General features: G+C 38.3%; 1 protein-coding gene across 1 annotated transcript in view; it reads right to left on the minus strand.

Annotated features, from left to right (window-relative positions):
- Positions 1 to 21,403, minus strand: part of psme4b (proteasome activator subunit 4b) — a 51,125-nt gene that overhangs the window by 9,053 nt on the left and 20,669 nt on the right. Inside the window, exons 20-43 of the mRNA XM_032575103.1 lie at positions 19,760 to 19,917; positions 19,379 to 19,474; positions 19,242 to 19,297; positions 19,063 to 19,119; positions 18,927 to 18,982; positions 17,226 to 17,324; positions 17,063 to 17,125; positions 16,867 to 16,962; positions 16,639 to 16,770; positions 13,778 to 13,987; positions 13,548 to 13,684; positions 13,280 to 13,333; positions 11,853 to 11,982; positions 8,854 to 8,935; positions 7,888 to 8,041; positions 7,356 to 7,422; positions 7,129 to 7,254; positions 5,789 to 5,941; positions 5,576 to 5,680; positions 3,989 to 4,080; positions 3,707 to 3,838; positions 2,782 to 2,984; positions 1,262 to 1,347; positions 939 to 1,067 (exon numbers count right to left, since the gene is read on the minus strand). Coding sequence (XP_032430994.1) covers positions 939 to 1,067; positions 1,262 to 1,347; positions 2,782 to 2,984; positions 3,707 to 3,838; positions 3,989 to 4,080; positions 5,576 to 5,680; positions 5,789 to 5,941; positions 7,129 to 7,254; positions 7,356 to 7,422; positions 7,888 to 8,041; positions 8,854 to 8,935; positions 11,853 to 11,982; positions 13,280 to 13,333; positions 13,548 to 13,684; positions 13,778 to 13,987; positions 16,639 to 16,770; positions 16,867 to 16,962; positions 17,063 to 17,125; positions 17,226 to 17,324; positions 18,927 to 18,982; positions 19,063 to 19,119; positions 19,242 to 19,297; positions 19,379 to 19,474; positions 19,760 to 19,917 — 2,673 coding nt within the window. The remainder of the gene's footprint in view (positions 1 to 938; positions 1,068 to 1,261; positions 1,348 to 2,781; positions 2,985 to 3,706; positions 3,839 to 3,988; positions 4,081 to 5,575; positions 5,681 to 5,788; positions 5,942 to 7,128; positions 7,255 to 7,355; positions 7,423 to 7,887; positions 8,042 to 8,853; positions 8,936 to 11,852; positions 11,983 to 13,279; positions 13,334 to 13,547; positions 13,685 to 13,777; positions 13,988 to 16,638; positions 16,771 to 16,866; positions 16,963 to 17,062; positions 17,126 to 17,225; positions 17,325 to 18,926; positions 18,983 to 19,062; positions 19,120 to 19,241; positions 19,298 to 19,378; positions 19,475 to 19,759; positions 19,918 to 21,403) is intronic.

Raw genomic sequence — 21,403 nt, forward strand, 5'->3', positions numbered from 1 at the left:
TTTTATTTCCCATCAGGAACTGAAATTTATCTTGACAATAAATCAGAATTCTGCTAAGTTTGCCCCATATGTTTTCATGATAAATGATATAATAAATGCTCACCCCTACCCTGACTTTTTAATAACCATTTCTCTGATTTGCTTGGAGAATTCTCACATCTTCAGTCAATAGATGATCCAAACACAATACTATTAAACACTTGAGACAGGTGACCTCTATTCCTGGTGGAGGCTGGTAGCACCAATTGGCTGGATCTCTATTGAATTAAGTCACTTTAAAAGGAAGGATATTTACGAAATCACTTAATTTATGTTAAATATTTTTAGTTATTTTTAGTAGAAAGTTTTCAATTTGACATTAAAGAGTTTTTTGTTATCAAAACAAACAATTTTGTTGATCATGCTTGATTTGATAAAAGGGTTAAAAAAAATCCAAGGTTGTGAATAATTTTCATAGGCACTGCATTTGGGTCTATAAAGGGAGCAAAATATTCATTCATTTTACACATTTAGGCACAAGCTTCAAGGTTTTGGTTGTGATTTTATGTGAATGAACAACAGAGTAGCACATAATTGTGAAGTAGAATGTTGTGAATACATTCTTAAATTGAAATCAGAAGTGTTAATTCTTTATAAGGCCACTTTTTGTTTCAGTTATATTTGCACATATCTTGGTCTGTATCTGGAGCTGCTAAGGAGAGAAAACTTTACCCTGTTCTCTGTAAAACACCTGAGGTTCAGTCAGATTTGATGAAGAGCAGCCCTGAACTTTTAGAAACCCTTTAAAGTAAAAATACTTTTACTTTTTCTTCTCTTTTTACAATGACTCCAGGTTGTTCTTTCTCTAACCCGGCATCTTGGGCAGCATTAGGATTGAAACACTGACAGCAGGTCCATAGGGCAGCATGCGTTATGAGCATCCCGCTGTGTGTGCGTACCTCCTCCAGTGCTGCCAAAACCAGAGGGATGTGCTCCGGATAGAGCAGGCCCTGGGACATGAGAGAGAGACACGTGCGCGCATCCTGCTTCATCTCATCATAGCTCTCATCAATCTCTACTGGGGCAATCTGCGGGGGGAGACAAACACAAGAGTGAGACAGAGAGGCAGGAAGACACACAGCAACGCACCATTTTCAGTAAATGAAGAGAGAAATTGTGTTTAATGGCCAAGTAAGATTGAGTGGGTAATAATGCCGTGCTGGGACCTGTGAGTTGGCGTGTGTGCGTGTGTGGGTGGGGGTGTGTGTGTGTGTGTTGTTACCTTGAAAAGCACAGGCAGGAGCTGTAGCTGCTGCTGAACAGGAGTGGTGAAGGTTCGCCCTGCGCTCGCCATCAACCACTTCAACACTGCAAAACACAAACATGCTTTTAAATTCACTGATATGCCCACAAACAAACAAACACAGAGAGGAGATTTCACTGGTAAATGACTTGACATACAAACTCTGAGCCATGGTCTTGCTGCATTAATCTGTTGGTAAAAAAACGGTTCATCTCATTTAGTAAGTAATGACTTGTAAGAGCAGATATTTTGTTTGTGCAATGGCGAGTAAAGAACTTGAAAGATTAGCATTTCCCTGAAATTAGCATGGGAAATTAAATGATTCCTTCGTAGATTTGTTTAAATTGTCAATATAATCTAAAAAACTGAGATAAACAAAATTGATTGAGATTAACAAAAGGAGAAATGGCCATTCAGAAGTTAAAAACCACAAAAATATTTTTCCTTGTTGCGCTGATGGCCACACTGTTTGGTGTGTAAGTTATTGCTGAGGAAAGAAGACTAAGTTGACTATTTACAAAATCACTGAGTTGTTTCAAATAACGATGTTTACATGTGTTTAAAGTCAGAGGAAGCACAAAAGCAGCTATATGGTTGTAGGAAACAGATATGTTTTCAAGGTTAAGTCAGGTTGCTGGAACAAGAAGTTCAATGTTAGCATATAATTAGGAGCTAGACACATTGAAGTGTCTTAAAACACGCTGAGTTAGGACATTTTAAGGTAAAACACAAAATATTACCAAGTATTTGTGTTCTAGTTTTTAGTGCAATTATCTTAATGAAACAAGACAAAACTAACTTAGAACAAACTTTTCAGCAAGAAATATTTGCTTATTTTAATAAATAAGTCTTAGGTTATTAGACTTGTGAGAAAAAATGTCTTGCTATAAGTGACATAATCTGCTATTGAAACAAGTGCTTTTTTATTGAAATCAAAGAATTACTGACTTAAAACAAGCTCCTATATCTTGCTAAAAAGTTACTTCAAAGTTAGTTTTGGCTTATTTCAAGTGTACTAAGGTAATTGCACTAGAAACTATAGAAAGTGGTGTAACCTGTTAACTACACTTCATGCACAGGCCCAGGTGAGATCAAATGCTTTTGATTTAATCCAGTCGAAAGCAGCAGAAGGCTCTCCAGACTAAAATTAAAACTATTCACAGCTCAAATCAATAACAAAACAAAATCCTGCAGCAATTACTGAACTGTACGACCTGTAAAATTATATCTTAAAGGTAACCTCCAAACAAATGAATCGGTGTCCTTCCCCTAAATTGTTTTTTAAATGCTTCAACACACACCCTTGGAATATGCCATCGATCAATACCTCACTACCTTTTCAAAAATGAATTTAAAAAGGTGAATCAATGAGAAGCTTTTAACTTGTGTCATTCAGTCTGTTCCTCTGTTTCAACAAGAGAACAAGCTGTCACGGCACGTTTAGATATTCCCCCCCCCCCCCCGTATCCCGCGTCTCATTCCCGCATTCGCATTCTGACCCGTTTTGAGCAGCTTGACAGCCTGGGTGCGCTCGTCCGTCTCCTGGGTGTTCTCCTCGTGGACGTGGTTGTGGATCTCCGGCTCCGACGTGAGGGGCTTGAGCCGCTCCAGGACCCGAGTGACGAATTCTGCCACATGGGGGGAAGAGGTGGGCCTGGTGTGGGGCAGCGCCACGTCTATCATGAAGATATAGGTCAGCACACTGGAGAGAGGGTGGGAAGGCAGAGGAAGAGGTAATATAGGGGGAGAGAAAACAAAGTGGGCAGCTGAGATAAATCTGAGCTTTAAAATGGATGATTGAAAGAGATTATGGATGCATTCACACCGGCGCTGTTTAGTCCACTTTAATCGAACTCTAGTTTGTTTGCCGAAAACGTCCAGTTCGTTTGAGGAGGTGAGAATGCCTAATCGAACTCTGATGTGGAACAAAATAAGCAAACTGTGAGCCGCCTAAAATGGCCCCCAAATCACTTTGGACATCCCTGGCGTTATGTGAACGCCAAGTGAACCGGGGACAGCTCCAAAAGCAGGGAATTCTAGGTAAGTATAACCAAAGCAAACATGCAAGTCTAGCACTAGCAGGAGAAATGGCTCGTGGTCTTATACCAGACAAAAGTGAAATCCGACGAGTGCTAAAATCTGACGCTACTCCATTTTTGTTTACATTTTCCAAAGAAGTCAGTTGCGCTCATGTCTTCTTCAGAGGTCTTTGTGTCGTTTCCTTCAGTGGTTCTTGATGCAGTGCCACCACAGGTGAGGGGTAAAGAAGGTTTTCAAAAGTGTTTGGATCGTTTCACATACGAACCACATCAGAGGAAAATTTAACAAATGTTGCAATTTTGCTACTCAGTTGAGTTGAGTCTACCAGACTATCAGGCGTGAAAACACCCAAATATAAACTTGAGGATCTAATCGAGTAATTACCTTCCTATCCGCTCCCTGACGTTTTTATACACCTGGGTGAGTTTGGGCTCCAGGTAAGCCAGCAGGCGGTGCAGCAGTTCAGAAATCCTCCACTGTTGCTGGGCGAGACCTCCTTGAAGCACATACAGCAAACTGACAGAGACAGAGGAGGAAGAGGAGGGGGCTGTTTTGTTATACTGCGGCAGCATGTGTCAGCTCAGGTTACTACTGCAGCCTGAAATCTGAATCCCAGGAAATATTGTAGGTGACACAAACACACAGCGTGCGCAGAGTTACTCATACCTGGCGTCCCTGAAGGAGCCGCCCTCCCCGCTCAAGGGGCTCTCCATCAGCAGCTCTAACAGCCAGTGGAGTTTCCTGGGGTCTCTGCCCTCCTGTTGGACAAACACACACACACACACACCCCCGCCCACCCACCCACACACACACACACACACACACACCAGAAGAGTGTTATTTTTATCCCGGCTATCTCACACGGCCGAATAGTTGTCATGCACTCAGCTGCTTTGTGTGTCAGCAGGATTATTAATGTGGAAATGTTTGCAAGCCCTTCTGAGGTTTTTGGTTTTCCTACATTAATAAATTCAAAAAATGTGAGATTTTCTAGAATAGATCAAGAAAACACATTGATACAGTTAAAATCAGACAGGAGGATATTTTCATTTACAAGTTATCACAAAGTTGCATCAGCGTTAGCTGGAACGGTTTACTAAAATATAGATCTAAAGATATTATATTGTCAACAAGTTAATTTCTTCAATCAAAAAATTAAGCTTCTATATTAGACAGATTCCTTACACACATATTGATTCATTTTAAGCATTTATTTCTTTTAATTGAAAACATGAAATTAATTTCTTTTTAATAATAGATATGTCAGCCTAATTAACGGTATCAGGTTTGGTGTCTTCCATTTGAATCCTTATGACATATATCAGCAAATTAGTGGAAAATTGAGTGGAAGAAAAAGTCTGAAATATCCTTGAAGTGTACGTTACATGAACTCAATACGTTGTGGGTTCTTTTTCTCATGGTCAATAGTAATTTGTCTGCTGATCATTTTTGGGTTTTCATTATCATTCACACCTTTGCCACATTCAATTAATTTTCTCTGTTACTTTATTGTTGTATAAGGCTTGCCTTTCTCAGTTCCTTTCTTTGTCTTTAGTTTCTCATGTCTTATGTTCTGTAATCTATGCATGGTTTGGTTTGTTCTCTCTTTTTGCTTTGCAGAAGCTTTTGTTTCTGAGCTGAGCCAAAAGGCAAATCTACGTTCCCACACTCATCTGTGGTCACAAGCTTCGGTCAGTGACCGAAAGAACAAACCATGGATACAAGCAAGAGAAAAACAGCAGTGAGGAAAACAACTGACATCATTATATAATATTTGCCAATAATATTGCAACTGCATGATTTTCTAGCCTTAGTGTTAATGACTGCCTGCTAGAAATATGTCAAGTCAGAAGTTTGTTTTTTTCCCATGAAGCTGCAGACCATTAGTATTTATTGGTCTTTGTTATTGGTGGGTTTTGGTGTTTATTAACAGAAAGTCACAAATAACCAAAATGAACTTCGATAGATACTTGAAATAAATCGTTCTGTGTGTGATGAAAGCTTAAACAATTAACTTTTCAGTGACATTGTAATTTGTGTAATTTATTGAGAGAATAAACAAACTTTGAACCGCAAACACATTTGAGACATTTTGCCAAATGGGGAACAACTGTAATAATAATCACAAGAGCAAAGCAGCCAGAACTGCTGAAAATTAACCTGTGACTCATACCAAATCTGATCTTTTCAATTCATGCTGAAAATAACTACATAAAAATCAATTTCTTTCTGAAGTGCAGCCGAGTGACTCACACAGGCTGTGGCGATGCATGTGCCCCAGTCTGTGTAGGTTTCCACAGTGATGTTGTTCAGCGCTGTCCTGATCAAAGGGCAAAGTAGCTGCCATAACCTGTCCACCTAACACAGACACACACAGACAGAGTAATGAAAGTTTTTACTGATATTGATGGGATTTTTTTTTTTTTGCTACGTAGAAGCTGTGCGGAGGGGATTTCTGCTGCGCACCTTGCTAAAGCTCCAGTGTTTGCTGCCTCTGATTAGTCCGGCCATAATCTCGCACAAGCAGCGCTGGGAGCTCTCATGGGGGTTGCTGGCGAGTTGCTCCAGATGAGGCCACAGCACTGGCAAGAACGGGTTGCCATAGTTACGGAACAGCCCCTGCCAATCAAACGTAAGCATTCGGTTTTGACTGGTAAGTAGGAAGTTTTTTTTTGTCTTTTTTTTTTTTTTAATTAGGCGGAAAAAACAAATTACAGCAGACATAGACAGTAATTGCAGCCTTGGTGGAGCTCGACCTGAGGCGGCATGCTGCGGCGCTTCCCCGTTAAATACATGGCAAAAACACAAAATCTTACCAAGTATTTTTGGTAGTTTCTTAGTACATTTGAAATAAGACAAAACTAAGTTCAGCAAGAAATAGAAGTATGTTTAAGTCAACAATTCCTTAATATTGATAAAAAAAAGTATAAGTTTCACTTACAAGACATTTTTACCATGTCATAAGTGAGCTAATCTGCCAGTGGAACTAGTACTTTTGAATAACAAATTATTAACTTAAAAAAGATCTTTTGTCTTGTAAGTCAGTTTTTGTCTTATTTCATGTGTCCTAAGATATTTGAACTAGAAACTAGACTAGGGCTGAAATCATTAATTAATTGTAATTAATGGATTATTGAAATGTAATTAATGGATTATTGAAATAACTAATTTTGATTAATTGTTAAAAAAGACAATTTGCTGAAAAAACTAAATATTTAGAGGAAAAAGTAAAGCCAAAACTGTATAATATATAGGTAAAACATCTTTGTCTGTAAATATGTTCCACTAAAGCTCTCCAAGTGGCATAAGTTTTGAGTTGCATGGTTTAAATTCACATAAGGAACGCTGTTATTGTTATTTTTGGCACTTAATTTGACAAATGTCAGGGACTCGCACCCAAAACGGCCATGTTGATGAATAAAGTGTCCGTATGAGGTCCGTTTGATAACATGTTTTAATGTATTTCCAATAATGTATGAAAAGGCTTATGTAGTTAAAAGACAAATCTGCAGAATGTGGCCATTTTTTTTATCTGATTAATCAATTAATTGTCAAAATAATCAATAGATTCATGAATAAGTAAGATAATTGTGAGTTCCAGTCCTGAACTAGGCAAGGCAAGGCAACTTTATTTATATAGCACCTTTCAGCCAAAGACAATTCAAAGTGCTTGTACAAAAAAGTTAAAAACAACATACAACAAGAAGAGAAATGTCTTGTACAACTAGAAAACCTAACCTGGTTAGATTTTGTGTTTTTGCTCTGTATTTGTCACATTGTCAGTGGATGAGAGGTCAAATTTGTACCTTGAAGAGGCAGAAGCGGCGCGGGTTGAAGCTGTCCTTCCCTTTCCGCTCCTCCAGAGACAGAAACTCTATCAACTTGTCAATGAAGTCAGGGTCCGAGAAGTACTCAAAGATGATCTTCTCGCCCTGATTGACACACAAGTGAATGCTACAATGATGCGCCACAGAGAGATCTTTGTTTTATTGTGCGTGTGTGTGTATGTGTGCGGTGCAGCATCAGCACACACCTCACTCATCTCCTCGTATGGCAGGTCATCTTGTGGCTTTTCGGAAGATGCATAGATCATCATTTCTCTGAAAGAAGTGGCAGACAAAAGAAGAGGCTGCTCTGATTTATAGATAACAACACAAAGGGAGAAAAACTTCTGGATAGACACACACTGTCTTCAAATAAGCGGCGAGGATAAATGGATGATTACAAAGTCAGTTACTCAGCACACAGTTCGCATACCAAGACAGCCAAGCCTCTGCCTATGCATCAATTCTTCTATTTGGGGTAGGCAGTAAGTCGTTTATTCTGCCTTATCTGGGCCGGGCCGTGACAGGAAGTCAGTTCAACCCCCTGCAAGTGATCCACCAACCCAGATCAGTCATCCGGCAGTCAGTCGGACATAACCGTGGCTGCAGAGCCACAAAGACCCACCTCTAATCAAACAGGCACTTGAGTCAATCAGCTATTTTGCTCCTTCCAACTAAGCAGTTAATCCGCCTTCCAGTTTCCAAATCCACCAGCGCAACAATTAGTCATTTTGTATTTACCTCGGCCAGGAGTAGTAGCCCCAGTGAGTTTTCTCCACGTACTGCAGAGAGTCCCACTGCTCCTGGCTCAGAGGCAGGTTGCTGCTGTCATACTGCAGCCAGCAGTTTCCCTCACGATCCCCAACACAAATCCCCTCTGGATCCTTGATCCCACCTAAAAAGAAAAAGAAACCATTATTTTACAACACATGCATTTACATGTCAGCTTAGGCAAAAAGCAGGATGGCTCTGGTTACCTCACAGTGTCAGAGGCAGAATTGCTCTACAAAAAGGACAAAATGGGATCTTCCTCTTTTTTGCATGATTAAGGTTATCAAATAAAAGCTGTAACAATATGCGTGTCTATAGATACATTGCAGTGTGACATCATGCAGTGTGACATCAAGATCCAGTTTCCTGCTGCAGGGCAAAACAACTGCTTGTCGACCATGACTACCAATAGTTTTAGATGTCAAGTTGTCAACTCACTAAATGTACTAAATGTAATATATAAAAGAAAAATTCATGCAGTGCTTTCCTATTAATTGTCAAACCTACGACAATTAGATAAAGTTCACAATTCACTAAAAAGTTTTAATATAAAATAGCCAGAAAAAGAGAAGTCGGTCAGTTATGCTAGCTTGACTTTGACAACCTTAACATGCACATGTCAGGGCACCCCTACAAATCCCAGGAGTGAGTCAAGTAGTGTTGCACAGGGGGAATTTCAGCTTCCCAAGCTGCATTTTCTTTTAAATGTTCTATATATGTTCATTAAAAAAATCCACAAATAACTTGGGAGTCATGTTCCACAGAAAAATCCACAAATACACAGCTATGAATAGGCGGGAATCCACTATGGTTTCACAAATTACGCAAGACTCAACATTATGTTATAAAACTTACTTCTAAAGCCCTTTTCCAACAAGAATCAAGCATTCTACTTCTAATTTGATCGTGGATTTAGCTTGGAGCGTATAAACTCACTGATATCCGAAGGCTTAACAGTCACTTTCTTTCTCGGCCTCTTCAGCTGTTTCAGGATTCCTGCCATGGCTGAGATTGAGACCTAGCAGAAAGAAAGGTTAAACTGATTATCATAAATGTTTTAAATGCTTAACAGTTTCTGGATCACATACAGAATGTTAAATCTAAATTTATTCCCTGTTCTTAAAAGCCCAATAAAAGAAGAAAAAAAAAACACAGACACACACACACACACACAGATATCTAATGCTGAATTTATCTGATGGAAATAACAATAAGGCAAAACATGCATGTGAATTATTTATTGTGTTACAGATTTAAAGTTCATTTTTGTGAATGAGTACAAATATCACTGGGTTTTACCTTAGCAGATATCTTTTGGTTATATTCCTAAACAAAGCTATCTAGAATATCACAAATATAATTCAGACATTTTGTTTTAACATCACAGCTAAACTTTAAATCACCCTTCTGAATCAAAATCCGTGCTTTTCAGTACAGCCTTCTGCTCTGTTGTTATACACTTTTGGAAATCCAGAGAACCACATTTCTCTTTTTAGTTGTCCTTCACAGTCCTTTATGTTTTTTTTCTTTTTCTCTTTGCTACATTATTCTCTTGAAAGTTTTGGCATATTGATCAGTTGAATGCTTCACTCTAGATGGGTGGCTGTTATGTGAAATAAGAAATAATGTTTCTTATTATACTTCTTCAAGATTAAAAACACTATGGTGCAATATCATCTAAATTTACTTGACTGGAAATATCCCTAGCAATGCCTCTTAGCAGTAGTAACAGATAAAAACATTGGTAATTTTAGCTGCATCATATTAAAAATGTGTATAGTTTGAATGTTAACAATATTGGCTTTGTGCTTCCATTTTGAATTCTATGGTAAAGAGCATTATTAAAGTCTTTGAATATTATTTTTAGGTTTTGTTTATTAGAAATCACACAGCATCATAAAGATGCAAAACTTTTTCTCTAGATGTGTAATTCAGGTAGAGGCTTGCCCCAAAAGTAATGCAGTGAAAGTTCAGGAAAATACTGACCAAGGGGGCTGAATATAAATGCCCACCACACTTTTCAGATTCCTTTTAGAAACAACTGTGAAAACCATAAGACTTTTTCCTTTTATGTCACAATTACGAACTACTTTGCATTGGTCTTCACACATAAAATCCCAACAATATATATATATACAGTATATATACAGTATATAATCATTATAATGTGACAAAATGAAACCCCAGGGTTATAAATACTCTTGCAAAGCAAAACAAAATCAGGTTATTAGCAAAGAGTAAAATGAGCACAGGTCCCACATAACTAGAATCTACTGACATTTATAATTGATTGATTTATCTGCTTTTACATGTATTTTCCCCATGTTTCTGTTGGCAGAGTACCTTGTTTTTAAATTTGGTTACTTTTAAGCAAGTTACAGCCAACAAAAGAAGAAGAGGAGGAAATTTACAACTTGCAAGAATAAAAACCAAAAGCAGAAAAGCAAGAGAGTCGTTGAGTAGCAGATGTGATCTGGCTGAGTTTGGCCATCTGCTGTGCTGCTGATAAAATGCTGATGCTGCTGCTTTTATGCAAGATTTAACTGGTATTACTGAATTATGATCAACAGCTGTTAGTGGCCATTATGAAACAAAAGATATAAGGTGGATATACTTTGCTGCTTTGTTTCTTCTGCTTCTATCATAAGGGATGGGACAAATCATGTCTGTTTCAGTAGAGTTTGCTGTAATATTAACACTGATTTCAGAACAGGATCCGGGGTTTTAAGAGTTTTATTGCTTTAATGAAGATCTGCATTTTTGTCTCAAACCCTCACTGGTACAAACTGCCGAGCAAATATGTGTAAATAGCTTCAAAATAAAATTTTCTATTGCATTTAGATACATTGCAGTATAAAAAATTATGAAATAATTGTCTTGCAATATGAGATTTCTTTCCCAAACAGAAAAAATGTGTGAAGATCTTCAAATCAAGGCCACTTAGAAATCCCAAGGTCAAGGTACAAACAGTGGGGTGATCGCTCCTTTACTGAAACTGCTCCCAGAATGCACTACTTCCCATTGTAACTGCTATTGTAGATCATATACGTTTAAGCCTAAACTTAAGATTTATTTATTTGAGTATTATTTATATATATTTTACATATTCTCAATGTTTTGCTGGTGCTTATTTTTGTGTCTCTGTGTGTGTATATATATATATATATACATTTTTGTTTCAATTTTGTTATAAATTAATAAATGTTGGATTTAGTAAAGCCCTATATAAATCAATTTTGATTAACTAAGATAATAGGTTGTTTTTTTCTAAATTTAGTCATGATCAGATTGAATTAAATTTTAATTTCTCTCAGCCTTAAAACACATTTCTGTCAGTGCAGGCCATTAACTGTAGAGTTGACTGCAATTTTACTGGTGTGGAACTGGGAAATATACAGTGCAATGTCAATAAAAATTAACTGAGTAAATTTGTCTTAAACAAAATTGAAATGCAGTAAGTGTGAATCACTTACTCTATAACTTTCTCTGCACCCAAGTGTACACACATAATTTCCTGCCACATAGTATCTGATATGATCTAACATAATAAACCTTGGATAACGCTTTGCTGTGTGTTATTAGATATTATTTACTGCTGAAGATAAATGTAATGAGATCTGTCTAGAATAAACTTTATGATGTTAGTATGAAAGCTGAACATCTGTGTTTAAACTATGTCATATAACACCTGAATCTGTATGTGAGAGTAGATTTTCAATATCTATGCTGATAAGGTGCTCTGGCATAAGAAAGTAAAGGACGTTTATGTTTCTAGGCATCATGTTCCAGCTGGAAAAGTAGCACCAAAAAAGCACTTCAGCCACCTTATTTCCATTTTTATAACCTGAGGGAAAAGCAGATACCTGGAAAGTGTTTAGATTCCATACACCATGAAGAAAAACACAATAATAAGACACACACAGAGAGATGCAGACCTTGCGTATGCTAATGGAGTCATGAACAAGGGTTTGTGTGAAGTAGAGGACAGCATCAGGTGGAAGAGGATGATCGTCTCGCAGAAGAAGAGCCAGCAGGTCTGTGGCCATGTGCTCAAACTTCCAGGGTCTGAAACAAAAACAGATATATAGACCACAGAGGCAAAAGAAAGTAATTTCAGGCAGCAAAAAAGCAATTCTCTGTGAAACACAAAGCATATTCAGGTGAAAAAACATTTTAAATGAACATTCAACTACGCCAGCAAGAGCCAATAAGTAGCATGGCAATTATTCCAGAGGGTGCTGTGGTAAAATAAAAAGCTACCAGTAGTCAATATAAAGGACTGTATTTAATGTTTCTTGGCAGAATATCACTCATTGCTGGATGAATTTCTATCATGGTGATTTTCATTAGCTACTACAAAAACATTTTCAAGCACTAGAAATACTGGAAGTTGTTAAATAAGGATCACTTAATTTTTGAAGCAATTGCTCAAGAGAGTTTGAAATGTATACTTGTTATCTTTCTTTAGCATCTCATTTTGCTGCATTTCTAATGCTAATGTGTTATTTTTACTCCTCAAACTATTAGCTGCCTAAATGATTGCCAGATGGTAAAAATCTACAAACGATCATCTCCATAACTTTTGAACTTATGAAAGTTTTCATATCTCACTTCCTGTCGAAGCTAGCTGCAGTACTCATGCTAACAATGTAAAATGCAGTAAGTGTGAATCACTTCCTCTTTATTGTCATTTCCCCCCTTAATGATTGGTGATACAAAAACAACAAATGAATTAGAAGCCTTCTAAAACTTTTAAAATAAGCATTTATAGGAGTTTTTCTAGTTTTCTTATTTTCTGCAGGGATAATGCTAGCATTTATGTAGCTTTCTTTTGGCCATGATTGCCTGCCTTAATGGTTGTCATGTACCTAAAGTCATAAAATATGTATATAATCCACAACTTATAAAGTAATGGCCAACAACAGTTTTAATCTACAGCTGTTCTCAATAACTCTCACAGCTTCTGAAGAGCTAATGCTAGCATTTATGTAGCTGTGTCTTCTTATTTCGCCAAAAGTTTCCTTTTGGAGAAAGGAAACTTCTTCAAAATTAACCTACCAGTACTACTTTTGACGAAATGTCTCACTGAGGTTTTAAAATGCTTCTATTTTGTAACTTCCAGTTGCTTCTAGCTTTTCTGGAGAGCTAGCCCTAACTTTTATGTATTTGTGTGCTCCAATTGGCAATTGCCTAAATAGTTTTCATATTGTAAAAAAGCTGTACTCCGGTGAGCTAAAATCACCACGGTTCCTGTAGTAATGCTAGCATTGCTAATGCTGACATTACACTATTAATCTCATCATTTGTTTCAGTTTCTATGTGTGAACACAGCACAAAATATACATGTAAGGAAACAACTTACAGGTCTCTGTCTTCAAGACAATCCAACAGGTCATTGACTAGCTTCTCATATTTCCTGTGAGAAAACAAAGAAGCAATGTTCAGAAGCATTAAACTGACTACAAATAATAGCAACAAAATTTCCCACTAGCTCTTCTGTAGCCTATAAGATGATTAAAATTGGCTATTTTTCACCCAACTCTACCCTATAGTACATTAAAATGTCAAATCTGTTGGACAGTAAAAACTATTAACACCTATTTGATTTTATTTTATTTTAATATTCTTACCTTGCAGCAACAACATTTCTGATTCGCTGCCGCTGAATTCCTTCTTTTATTTCTTCTTTGGACGGGGGCTTCGAAAAAGGTGTAGGATTTTTAGATTGTGCAATTTGGTTGGCGATCTCGACACATCTCTCTGACACCTAGACAGGAAGGTGAACAAAGGAGAAAGACCCACAGTTAACAGACCACAGTCAAGGATAGTTTTTATGATTGTTAATAGATGTGTGTCTCACAGTGAAGTAGATTCCAATGGTGTCGTGAAGGCGATGAATCCTATCAATGATGTCATCAAACAGTCGACCAATGGAGGGCTTCTCCAGGGTCACCGAGTGTGATAGTCCGCATCGGACCAGAGCGGGCCACACTTCCCCGACACAATCCCAGTCCCGTGTGGTTGCTGGACAGAAACCACTGGGAGCACCCAAGAGACAGTACAGACTACCCTGAAGAAAAGAAGAACAAAAAGAGGTCAAATGGATACACACCCTTAAAAATATAATCAGCCTATAAATCAGTGATGTGAAGGCATTGAGATAAAGATTTCAAAACTGAATGTGACAAACACAATCCCTCAATGTCAGTCAATAGACTGGACAATATGGCTAAAAAATGTGTCACAATATAATGCGTTTCATATTTGTTGATATCGATAATTATAGATTCCTTTTTTGTATTAAATGTCTGAAATACTGACAAGCAAATAAGATGTTTTTTTCAGTTTTATCCACAGTTTTGACTCAACACGTTTTTTTCTTTTCATTTTTAAGTGGTGAAACCTTAAACCGTTGCTGCGTAAGTTACTCAGCAAGTTGTTGCTAGGTAACCAGACAGTGAGTGAGTTGCTAGGTAACCAAAGAGCAAGAGACCTAGTTGATTCCATCAGAATTCAGTGAAATTATTGAAAATGGGCTCTTTGCTCCTCAGCTTCCGCGTTCGGGGAAAAGCGGCTCAATCTTTTCCGATCTATTGAAAAAGGCTCTTTCCACTGGGTGTTTGCAGGGCTTGTCCAAGGTAACAATTAATGATGAACATCGATCCGAAACCCCGACAATAAGCTGGAGAAAGGTTTTAAGATGTTCGCCTCGTTATACACAGATACAAAGGTGAGTTTTACTTTCTTTAAACTTTGTGGCTAACATTAGCTTTAGCTTATGCTAGACATTTTTCTTGTAAAAATGTGCTATTTAAGTATCTAAACATTTTTCATCATTCATTAACGGACAATGTTTTTACCTTGTGTTCAAGTATATTACGTGGTTTATTGTCGTTAGTGTCAGAGACCAAGTAACGGGGATTTTACGGTTCAGGCTTTTTGCTTCTGAAGCCTGAGGAACAACAAGCCCATAGCTTAACAGTAGAGCAGCTCTGGTGTCGGAGTTCTAGTTCAGTTGACGGTTCAGGTTCAGAGTTGTTGCTTTTAGAAAAATATGGCCGTGTTCCTGAAGGTCTCCGTGTTGTTTCGCTTTATTAGTTTTGCATGTTCTTGTGAAGCAGGACGGTGTTTACAGCAGTGTGTACAGGCGGGTCAGTAGCTCGGCTGTCTGGCTCTGGTCTGCTCTCTGGTTCCCATAAACTCTTTCAGGCTGAATACAGAAGTGATTCCATGGAAATAACACAGGAGGCTCCTTTACCTTCTGCTTTAGGCTGAAGAAGTTGATCCAGAGTGAAGTGAAGGCTGTAAACTTTGCTGTGCAGCCTTAGCTTTAACTGGTAGCGACAATATTTACAAGCCACCATCTTCTTAATTCAGGACCGCTTGGAAATCCATGAAAACTTAAAAGCCCATTATATTAGGAAGGCAGCAATGTTCATAGTATTGTTTTATTTGCGTCTGAAATAAGACATTGTCTTTTCTAGCTGTCATGGTAACTCAAAGCGGAAAAAAGAGAGCCGCATTTGCGCATGCGGTTGTGACGTCATCGCGGCAGGTGCAAAGAGCCCATTCTTTTAGATATATCATAAATTTTTGAATAATGCAAATTTTAAAGCCAGCTCAAACAAAGAGTGGAAGTAATATGACATTTTCACTATTAATTTGACAGTTTTTACATCATATCCGCGCTATGTAGCGATTCGCAAGTCAAAGAGCATTTGTGTTGCAATACCCAGTTACATTGTTACCAGAATTTCTGAAAACAAGAACTCTGCTCTATTCAGTGAACACGTTTAGCTACAGTTCCTGTCATAAAACAACTAATGAAAACAAAAAAAGTGCACTTTTTGTCACTGTTTCTCATCTGTACGTCACATAAAAGCTGAGATATGTACCGAACAGTAAAATGTACCATGAAACCCTTATTTCATTACATCCATATTATGTTTTGTTAATGCCAAACAGAGCACAGTTTTACTAAAGCACCCTTCTGGACTCTTGGTGTTCATTTCATGGTTTCACATTAGTATTTTCTAAATGTCATCATCTTTCCCAGTGTGGCAGGGTATTACATGCCCTTCTGTAAACAACTGAGATTGTTTGACTAAAAGAAATGTGCTGCCACAATGGATCTGGAATGATAAAATAAAATGTGTTTGTCACACAGTGACAAAGAAACGACACACCAACAAGACCGCAAATGAAATAGAGAGGAAAGGAGAAACAAAACCAGAAAACTATTTAACAAAAGCTGCGTGATGACATTGTTGTTATTCACAATAGGATGAATTATTGTTCGGGGATACAACAACTGAGCTAAATTTCTAATAAGAACTTTCTTTTTTTTCCTGCTAAATATGCTCGTAGTGAATTATTGCCACCTGTTGGGCTGCTGTGTAAACTGTATACCTCTGGTTACACCTCAGTGATGTAGCAGATATCAATATGATATGAACATCTCTGACTTGTGTGTCTTAGACCTTATTAAGCAAAAACTGTAAAGTAAAGTGTGAGCAGGGAAAAGAAAAACCAGGCTTCCAGCCTCAACATCTGGTTGAAAACATGCAAAATCAGGGCAGAATCCACAGAATTACCAATTTCAGTGACACCAACCAAGCCATCAATACTAAGACGGTGCAGTTTAGCATGTCTTTTATATTCAGCACCAGAGAGAGAGGCAGCTCTGAGGAGTCACGTGTTGGACGTGTGTGTTCCCAGTACCTTGAACTGCTGCTCCGTGCCCGCGGTGTTCTGTGGAGACAGCAGTTGTAACATACGGGGAATCATGTCTCTATAAGAGAAGCTATAGGTTCCCATCGCTGTCATCAGCACGCTCTGCGCTCTGCTACGTACCTGCAGGAATATGTGTGTTTGCACAGTTAGCTCCAGTTTCACCCCAGCATCATGCGAAAATGGGAGCCAGACTTTGTTCTGAATTTAGTTTTCTACCTGGCTGTACGTGCTGGTAGAAAGCAGCAGCAGATCACAGAGCAGCTCCTGATGAACCACTTTGTATTCACTGCCCTCAACCACCAGTTTTCTCATCTGCTCGCAAGGAAGAACAAAAAATAAATAAATACAATTTTCACCACTGGAAAATATGGAAGATTTATTTTCTGGCATGAGTGTGTTTCTCGTTGCGAACCTCATGCTGGAGCAGAACCCGGTCGATGAGCAGTGCTCTGATGTGCTGCTTTTTCCCAAGAAGCTGTAAAAACGAAAAGGCCAGGCGTTTAAATCATCCTGTAAGTTACTTATTGAAACTGATGACAGTAAGCAGGCCTAAACCTGTCATTCTACCAGCTCACTCTGTTTTCCATTGACTTCTTGACAAGAGAGAAGCTTTTCCAGCGTGAGTCAAACTCCTTCTTGTGTGTGCCGCAGAAAAACATGAGGTCACTGACGATCTGCAAGCAAAATGGAGCACAGTGAGCCCTTTGCAGATCTCAAAAGTGTACACACGTCCTTTCAGGATGAGCTGTTTTGGGGCCTCTTGTCACTTTAAATCCAAATAAGCTGCTGCTGGCCACGCCCCCAAAACTCAACGTTTACGCTCATGTAAAAATGGCTGCAAACAGATGCATACATCTTTGAAATGCAGAAGTGGAGCCTCTTGCATACTTCTCACCAATCAGCAAGTGGGTTCTGAATGTAAGTCAACAACAAAACACTTGTTGTTTTGCATACAGATGAAAACCAGCTGACCAAATTTGCTGGAGCTCAACTTAGGTTGCTAGGTGACAGGCTGGGCTTCGTTAGGGTTGCCAGGTAGCAGTGCAGTGCCTATCAATTGTTTCATAACAATCAGGAGGTTTTTGAAATGGTTCACTTTCCAAACACTAAAAAACATTAACTTATTGCCAAACAAAGTCTTGGTGTTTTTTAATCTCTTGGGCTGTTTTTAGAAGCAGCTGAGACACAAATGGAAGTACAAAAATGTGTAAAATGTGAAATGTGCATAACCGGTCCACTTTAAAGTGAATCTGACTAACCTCAAATAGACATAGCCCATTTGCACCATTGCACATCTTCAGCGAAAGCCATAGTTTCTCTTGAAGCCAGAAAGGTTACAAGAGACCAAAATGATCTCATTATACAATGGATTCAAACAGGAGAAGGGCATCAAAATTTCCAAGTCATTTTATGACAATATATACAGTCATCAATAACTGGAGAAAATATGGGACAGCAGGGATAAAACTGATGAAAAGAAAAGATGGAAACTGGTCAGGAAAGCTGCCAATCAAAACACTTTTAGGAGCTGCAGGAATTTTCCAAATAGTGATTGTGTCCTAAATGCAGCAACCGTCTCCACGGTTTCCCCTTTATAGCAAGACTAAGAAGCATGGCTGCAAGAAAAAAGCATCTTCTTCCTAAAGGCCTGGCTAAAGTTTGTGGAAAAATGGGCTATAGTTTGACAATGTTTTGACATTTTGTTGCATTAGTGGATTTCACTCAAAGAAATCGAGACAAAAATTGAACTAGGCAAGTACTCTTGAGGTATCCAAAAGCTAAAAGTAACTGCTAGTGATGTCCTTTTAAGAAAAATCCCAGAATTTCTTGAATTCTGACTTTTCTTAGAATTTTATCATGATAAGAAAAAAGATTGCATCTTGCTGAAATATTACTTGCATGTTAGTTTTGTCTTACGTCTCTGAGACTGAGAATTTGTGTGCCTATGTCCAAAATATCTGACAAATTTGAAGACCTTTTGCAGGGAAGTGTGGGCAAATACAGTCAGGTTAAGACAGACTGCCATCAAAGAACAATGAATACTGAAATCAAACTAATAATTAGTTTAGGATGTACAAACTTATGCAACAATTTTACTGCAACTTTTAAATTTTTTTAATACTTTTCCACTTATGTTGTTTTTTTTTTTCAATCAAGTTGTACAAGATATGTCACATTTTAAGTAATGTTTTATGGTCTCAGGTTTTAAATTGGAAAAACCTCCAGGAGTTTGACATCCCCTAGAGTGATTGTGACAGAAATAAAGGATCGGGCACCTTAATGATGACAAAAAGGGATTTTGTATCATCTTCTGATTGCTCCAGGATGTGATCTGGATTAGAGAAAGAGGATACGAGTTTGCACTGCAGTATCATTTCAAACAAGAGTTTTAAAGGGAAAATCTCCACTCACGAAGCAGCAGTCTCATGGTCTGGCAGATGGACACTCTGTAGTTTTCCCATGAATCATCTGAAGGGGGGGAGAAGACACACAGACGTCCCGTATATATGCAGAATGTAGAATGAGCTGCACTTATCGCCCACTGACACTGATGGTGCTTTTGATCGTGCACTACGTGGCTGTGTTCTTACCATAGTCGACACCTACGTGCAGTTTGATCTCAACCAGATTCACCATGGAGGGCACCCTGAGAAAAGGCCAATCGTGAGACAAGCCAGCATGAAAAAGCGTGTTTCCATACTATTAGTGTGCAGAACTGCAGCCTCACAAGTCAGGGATGTGCGCGCCATCCAATGGGGGCAGCATGCTCCCAGCTCCAAGAAGGCAGTGCTGCACAATCGCTAAGCTCTGCCACAACTCCTCCCTGTTAACGACACACCACATCACACTTCTTCCTCTGCAGTATGTGCCTGGAGACGCCACAATGGCTTTCCAACACTTTGGGCTGCTAAATACAACTTTCCCTACTCTGCGTTCTTGATTGAGAAGTCAGGAAAGATAGTTAAAACATATGTATTGCCTTCTCTTTTGGTGTGAACAGACCTCATCCATCAGTAATGGAGGACCACCGTCCTGTTTGTTTGGCTTGAACGTGAGTGTGTGACGGATTGCCTCTGCAGATCCGAAAGTGAGACAAACGACTGCGCACCTGGTCATTGGCTGATCTCCAGACACGTGGCCTTTGATTCGCTGCAGCTGGGGATGCAGGAGCGACGACAGCAGCTGGAAAACAAAGTTTTCCTCCTGCTGGCACGGCACATGCCAACACACACCCAAAGCTGCCACATCTCCGGCTCGGCCCCAGTCCTGCAGGAGGAGACCCAGAGAGCTGCAATGAGCTGTTGCCACTTTTTTCCACTGGAACAACTGGCAGGCGAACCAGCACAGCCAGTCAACCTCAAAACCACAGACCCATGTCATCTACCAAAGTCTTAAATATTTAAAACAGATGCAACAGACATGAAGACAAGTCTAATCGAAGAGAACAAATAACGCCACTAACTTTTCTGCAAACTAATAAATTTAACAAATAAGAAAATGACTACATTACGCTTAAATAGAATTGAAAAATTATGCGATGCATTAGATGAACTTGTTTGAACCACAGCTACGTAATAGGTGGCAAGTACATAAATAAATATAAGAAAATTATTTGCAAGTTTAAAAGGAACAAGGAACAGAGATCCCTAGGAAAAAAACAGGAGTCAACAGTAATTCTGCCATCATCTGAACAAATCTTTGTTCAAATTGTCTCATCTATGTGTGCATGTTAGCAGAACTCTTACTTCTAATTGAATCTAATCCTCCTTTTTTGGTCCATAAAATGACTAATAATAGGATATTTTTGGATTAAGATGGCTTAATTTCTATGATAAGCAGATAAAAGTTTTAATTTTCACTTGCAGATTAATACATGTTCATGCAGTTCTCTGATCTTGTAATTTACTCAGTGAATCCAAACAACTAAAAACATTCAGGAACAATCAAGGCCACTGCAATATTTTTAAGTCAGCACAATTTTCTCTTTTTGGCTTCTTTTTTACTTATGTTCTCCCACTTGAATCTCACCGTAACAGCATATTGTGTAGTCCTTCAAATCGTAAGGAAAGAGAATAAATGAATGTACAATATAAAATGACGTGTCAGTTTATATCAGATATATCATCCAATCTGCTGATGATATATCGTGTGTCAAGTAACTCGTCGCTGTTTGGAAACCACTTTATTGGTGCTGAAATGCCTTTTCATGTCTGTCATTTTGTACGATCTATGTTATTTTTCATTTTTGTGACACGCTGTTAGAAAAGTGCCTAAAGATCCTATTCAAAATAGGTTATTTTCTGTCATGTGCTGATCCATCACCTTAAATGAACAAGACTTTCAAAGTCTTAATGAGTCGGAGTCATTAGTCAGAGTTTAACAGAGTGTAAATGACAAAAACTTTCCTTTCGAAGTATTCAACATGAAACAATAAAAAGAAAAACAATCAGAGGGATTGACAAGTTACTGATCAAATTACTTTCATATATTACAGGAAAGTCAAGTTTCTCAGAAGAGTAAATTCATGCCAATTTATTGTTACACTGTCCGATATCTGCTTTATTAGTCTTTGAAAGATTGATCCAATGGATATACATAGTACTCTAAAGTCATTTTCTTATAAATTTTTATATTTGAACCCAATTTAAACATATTCATTATTGAATTTGAGCTGAAAATATGCTATAAAACAAGTGAAAGCTATTGGTCTCTAAAAAATGGAATTAAATAATGATGAGTGCGGTTTTGTCTT

The sequence above is a fragment of the Xiphophorus hellerii genome, chromosome 10 (assembly GCF_003331165.1).
Source record: "Xiphophorus hellerii strain 12219 chromosome 10, Xiphophorus_hellerii-4.1, whole genome shotgun sequence".
Taxonomy (NCBI): Eukaryota; Metazoa; Chordata; class Actinopteri; order Cyprinodontiformes; family Poeciliidae; genus Xiphophorus; species Xiphophorus hellerii.